This window comes from Eurypyga helias, unplaced genomic scaffold, assembly GCF_000690775.1.
Source record: "Eurypyga helias isolate BGI_N326 unplaced genomic scaffold, ASM69077v1 scaffold19192, whole genome shotgun sequence".
NCBI lineage: Eukaryota > Metazoa > Chordata > Aves > Eurypygiformes > Eurypygidae > Eurypyga > Eurypyga helias.
Window position 1 is genome coordinate 7,787 of NW_010234320.1, and position 5,958 is coordinate 13,744.

Genomic DNA, 5,958 nt, shown 5'->3' on the forward strand with positions numbered 1-5,958 from the left:
GGAAACAGACGGCATCATCCTCTCTCTCAGTCTGGGTAAATTACTGGAATATTTTTCCATTTTCAGCTATAAGGCTGGCAAATTGACCACTGAAATATGTCACTTCACTTGCAGCATTCCTGTTGTTGCAGGTTTTTAGACCCTGTATTACAAGTAATTATAGAGAAACTTTTACGTGATTAATCCCCCTTGCCTAGATAGAAGAGTTGACTCTTCTGGATTTAAAACCAGATGTTTTTTCTCTTTTTCTTCCAAACTTTTGACAGGTAGGGCAAGAAAAGTTCCACAAGTCACAGCACTGGGGTTACTGCAATAATGTTGCTATGCTGGTTGGCGAAAACAAGCCTGGAATAGGAGGTGAACCATTACCTGGACAGAAGCTGAAACCTAAATACAGTGTGTTTCCTGGAGGGGTGGGAAGTGATGCTCCTGCTTGGGTAGCATTTGACAAACAGGTAGGTAGCAACCTATATCTGTATGTTTTTTATGAATAGCTACTAAATGAAAAACGCTGTATAAAGGTGAAATTCAGTCAGTCAAAATACTTCAGAAGATTATTTTGTGCATGCAAAAAGGCTCCTAGATGGACAGAAAGAGTGGTAACATCTATTTTTCCATCATCTTGGTATATTGACAATTAATATAAACATACATCATACAGCAACATATTAAAATATTTCTATATTGGGGTATATCACCTACAGGATATAATAAAAATAAGGAGTGGTTGATACATTTCTTTTTAGTGAAAGTGGTAACAGTAAAGGAATTATTTGGCAGCCTGGTAAGAGTGAATGCAAGGTAGGTCACAGTCCAGGAGAAAATGTGCATGGACACTCGGGAACCATTGACCTCAATGGAGTAGTACAGGCTCGGAATTCACTTCTGCCATCGTGTTTGCTTGCTCAAAGTCCTGTTGATTTTTGTGTGATCTGTTTCTGTGTAATATCAGTAGATTGTGTCCATTATAGACACAGGAATTAATATTTTTTTTATTTTGTAAGAATGTAGTGACACCTTTAGAGAGTTATCAAATAACTGTAATCCCTGATGATAGGAAATTTGTAGCACACTGTCATTACTTTCCATCTTTAAATTTACATTAAGTTCTACTTAGCAATGTTTTATTTCTCAAGCAAAAAGCCTACAATCAGAGAATAAAAATGATCCAGAAAAAAGAAATCATTCAGCAGATCACAGAAATGTTTCATGACTAAATGATTATGGTATTTAAATATTGGGAAGAATGGCTAATCTCATAATTTTTGCTTGACAAGAAAAGCCATGCAGGTAATTGCAGTACAATTATGTATTCATCTCTTTGGCAGACCAGAACTGCTACAAGAAAATGTAAGGCTTGAACAGACAGATGTGACTTCAGCTAGCGTTACCTCAGGAGCCCTTAGTATCACTCGTACTGTGTTCAGCAGCGTGCTCAAGTGTGAATTGGCCTAGTGTGCCAAAGTGTTAGGGCTTTGGCCAGGCCCGCGCTTGGTTTATCTGCACCCTTCTTTCAACGAGGAGGTGTACATTGGCTTCTCGGAGCTGTACATACGTTAGCAGGACTTGGACCCAAGTTTCTGAAATAAAGGGATTAGGTAGGACGTCGTGCTGACCTGCGACTGAACGTGGCTGGTGAGATGCACTCGCTAGCCTTTCGACATTCGTTTTCTAATCAGTGTATTCCTCCACCGGGCAATACAGGGTGGGAGTTTGCATGTTCAGAACTAGCCTCTGTAGGGCTCATGTGTTTGTATTAATTGCAGACAATTAAAGGCTACTATCCAACTAATTTAGCTTTCCCAGTTCGGAACCTAGAATGCAGCGATGTCCTCCAGTGCTGCAGTTTGTGACTCAGCAAAATGGGCTACATGAAAAATGGTTTGAGTAGGTGTCTATCTATTTAAATGCAGTCTGCTTTCTTACCTTTTTTCTTTTTGGTTTCTAATGTGCAGCAGTACCATAGTAGCTGGAGGAAGGACAGGCATATAACTTCATTATTAAGTAGGTTAAGAAATAGTTGTTGCAGTTTCATATGCCTAATAGGAAGCAGGTGTAAATTTAATTTCTTCTGTGATCAAGGACACACACAGGGTCTCCTGGGCTGGAAATGATGTTTAGAATGTGACTGCTGTATGTGCCCGGGAAGCCTTGTGCCAACTTTACAAAATGCTGCAAAGTTCATTCAGTATTTGTTACTTTTGGTTTTCATACTTAATGTTTAATTTTTTTAAGAGACAGGATGGGAATGTTGCACGCAGCAATGTACTGCACTCGAGACATGAGTTAGAAAGTGTTAAATTTTTAAAATGAACTTTGCTTAAAATGAAAAGTCATCTTCTTTTCTGTTTCTTTCCCTCCTCACCCTTCCTGAATCATCAGTTTTGAGATGCAAAATTGCAGTTGGCTGCTGCATAATATTTCAAACTTCAATATTTCATATTTCATGAAGGGGCCTACAAGGAAGCTGGGAGGGCACTTTTTACAAGGGCCTGTAGTGACAGGACCAGGGGTAACAGGGTTAAATTGGAAGTGGGGAGGTTTAGATTAGATATCAGGAAGAAGTTTTTCACGGAGAGGGTGGTGAGGCACTGGAACAGGTTGCCCAGAGAAGCTGTGGATACCCCATCCCTGGAATTGTTCAAGGCCAGGCTGGATGAGGCTTTGAGCAACCTGGTCTAGTGGAAGGTGTCCCTGCCCATGGCAGGGATGTTGGAACTAGATGCTCTTTAAGGTCCTTTCCAATCCAAACCATTCCGTGATTCTATGGTTCTGTGATACACTAGCATGTCGATAAGGGTATAAAGAAAATAAAGCTCAAGTGTAAAAGGCCTTGCACAAACTCCTCGAATGGAGTAAACCAGCACATAGGTGTAGGCTCAGTGAGAGAAATACATACAGTGTATTTAGAACCTGGTTGTGCATGGAGATCTGTGCAAACAGACTGTTTCGCGTGTTTCTGAGACAACCATTCTCAGAAAAGAGCACTGACAAAATTAAGAACAATGAGTAATCAAATAGGGCACTTGGGCAATATGTTTGACATACGACTATATTCTAGTGGGACTAGCAGAATACGGAGAAGAGGGTTCGGCATCTAAGGAAGTTACCAATGGTTGCATGGCTTGTCAGTAGCTGGGCAAGGAATGAAATTCAGCTCCTTGTCAGCTGAAGCCCAGGATGTTCAGACGTTATGTTCCAGCATAGTACCTTTTAAGTCCCCTGGAATATTTAAAAGATTCACACAATGGTAGCTGGAGGCCAGGAGAGATATCTTGGTCACCAAAAATGGCACAATGTACCAGTGTTTAGACAAATTTCTTTAGTGGTGGCAAGTCACAGTGCAGGAAAGTTGATGGCAAAAATGTGTCTGTCATGTTGTTTGATGCATGCTGAAAATCTTTGGGATCTTAGACTTTGAAATAGTTTGCAGAAACAGAGTTTTACTTATCTTTCCGTTACCCTGCCTGAGAGAAGGGAGAGCGGCCTATTGAGAACTCTGACTAGGACACAAGGCGGTTATTCTCATGTGCTCCTGAGCAAGCCGCTGGCTGTCTCTCCCCAGATGTAGAAAATGAGGTTGTGTTAGTCTATTAGGGTGTTTTAAAATCTGTCATTAGTATTCCTGGAAGTACTTTGAGGAGCTCAAAGGCACGTGCCGAAGGAATACAGACTATTAACCCGTCAGTTCTGTGTCATATAGGGATCTTGGCTAACTCACTAGATTTCAAGCATTATCAAGCCATGGTCTGCGAGATGCTCGCTGAAACATAGGGAACAGCAGAGTTGTCTTTTTTCCAGTGCTTGTTTGTCTAATGAATCAAGAATAAAGATAATTGAATATATTAAATTGAATCATTGCAAAAAATGGAAGTATGGGTTAGCACTGATTCGGCCCCAGCATGTTGCAGGGGGCAGGATGGAAACCTTATTTTAATTATTGCCTCCTTGCACATACTCACCACAGCAAGCATTCTGGTAGATAATGCATTACTAAGTAGATACTTCTTGCACATTCCCTTAAAATTGGTCTTGGTGTTTAAACACCATAAATGATGCTGAGAAGTGCAAAACTGTGTAATGGTTTGCTGAGTTTTAGTTGGGATCTTCAGACACAAAGGCCACTGTAGTAAACCACCGAGCACCTCACCTGTGCAGGGTTTTTAGTCTTGCAGTTGCAAGGGACCATGAACACCAGTTGGTGTACTCTCTGAGATTTCGCTGCTTGCTGACTTGCAGAACCAGGTAAGTTTTGAAATGCCAGTATTGCACAGCTCTAAATGACTCCTGAAAAACATCATTTCTCTCTGATAGTCTTCAGCACCATTCATTAGCCAGCTTGCAGGATCTGCTTAAAAAGAACTCTCTTTTCCACTTACCTCAATGGTAAAGCCATTACTGTCATAATGCACTTTATTTTCCAGCAGTTCATTGAATAGAAGTCTAAAATTTGCTTCAGGACCGAGGTAGCTCTTTGTGCTATCAAAAGTGCTTTGTTCAGAAGATTTTCCAAGCAGCCTGCTGATAGTTTTATATTTGATTTATTTCTTCATCTCTGCTTAGATGTTGTGATAATAAAAATGCCAAGCAAAGAATTTTAAATTTATGTGATTTAATGTGGATTTCTATTCTTACATTTCTGATAAATAAATCTGCCTCCTGAAATCCATACATTTAGTTACTTTTAATCTATACAAGTTTATATTATTGACATATTTTGCAAAAGCACTGAAGATTTAGCTGCTTTATATTTATTTATTGTTTTTAATAGGTATTGTCTTTTGATGCCTATTTTGAGGAAGAAGTGCCTGACAAGAATCAAGAGCTTTATAGAATCAGACACTGTAAAATATACTTCTACCTTGAAGATGATACAATTCAAGTGATTGAACCTCAAGTGAAAAATAGTGGCATAATTCAAGGTATCTATTTTTAATAGCACTCTTCTTGTTTTTCCCTTTATATCTTTTTTCCGTACAGTCTTGGTCCATTCTAATGGACACATAATGTGACTTCTTATAGTTAAAAAATAAGTGAACAGCTATCGGATCATAATGTGAGCATTTTTATTATTTCAGTTTCTTAAGATGTAGTTTTTTAGGTAGAATCCCCTCCCGCACTCACATGCACAGTTTTTTCTCTAACACAGCTGTTTGAAATCATATGATAGTGGGCCTGTTGTCAGTGTCACTTCTGCAAAAACCCATTTGTGTACTAGATCTCTGTTCCTGAGCCTGGTTCTTCCCGTCTTGGCACTGACAGTAGGTTCTCTAGCTGCAGCTTTGTGGTCGTTCGTGAGCTGCTGCAGTCTCTCTGCAACTGTGGAAGGAGAGCGCCTTTTGTGCCTCTGGCTGTTGGGTCTTTTGTGATTGGCAGAGTCATTTTTCCTTGACGCCTCTGAGAAGCTGCCTTAGTGCCTCATCATGGCACTGGGGACAGCCTGCGGACTTTTGGAGGAGGGTTTACTGAGCTGATTTACTGCAGTATTAATGGACTTGGTTTACACTAAGAAAATGTGATCTAGCGGTCAACATCCTGCTGCAGAAGGGGAACACAGCTGCTGCTGCTTGGTGTTTATGGGTCACTGCCAGAATTAAAAATTTTTCAAAGGATATAGTCCAGATAAGCAGGGTATCTTGGGATGAGTATCTTGGGATGACTGCACCTTCCAGTCCCCAAAGATATCTTGTATCTTATGGTGGATCATAGCACAGCAGTTTTCAAACATAAGTTAACCATTTAGCTACTGTATTCTTTTCCAAGATGAACAGATGCTATCAATTTCTCTGTCTACAGAGTAGAATAATATTTAAAGGTACTACGTGCATCATTACTGTTAGACCTGGGATAAAATTACCTGGAATCTTTTCTTGAACCAGTACTTCAGGCCCTGCTCTCCCTGTGTTGAGTGGTTCTTCTTGCCAGAAATTTCAGTGGCTCTTCAGCAGGTAATGATTT

General features: G+C 40.1%; 1 protein-coding gene across 1 annotated transcript in view; it reads left to right on the top strand.

Annotated features, from left to right (window-relative positions):
• Positions 1 to 272: 272 nt before the first annotated feature.
• Positions 273 to 5,958, top strand: part of LOC104505708 (EF-hand domain-containing family member C2-like) — a gene marked incomplete at its 3' end in the record, with an annotated part of 17,746 nt that continues 12,060 nt past the window's right edge. Inside the window, exons 1-2 of the mRNA XM_010146392.1 lie at positions 273 to 455; positions 4,772 to 4,922. Of these exons, the coding sequence (XP_010144694.1) occupies positions 324 to 455; positions 4,772 to 4,922 (283 nt within the window). The remainder of the gene's footprint in view (positions 456 to 4,771; positions 4,923 to 5,958) is intronic.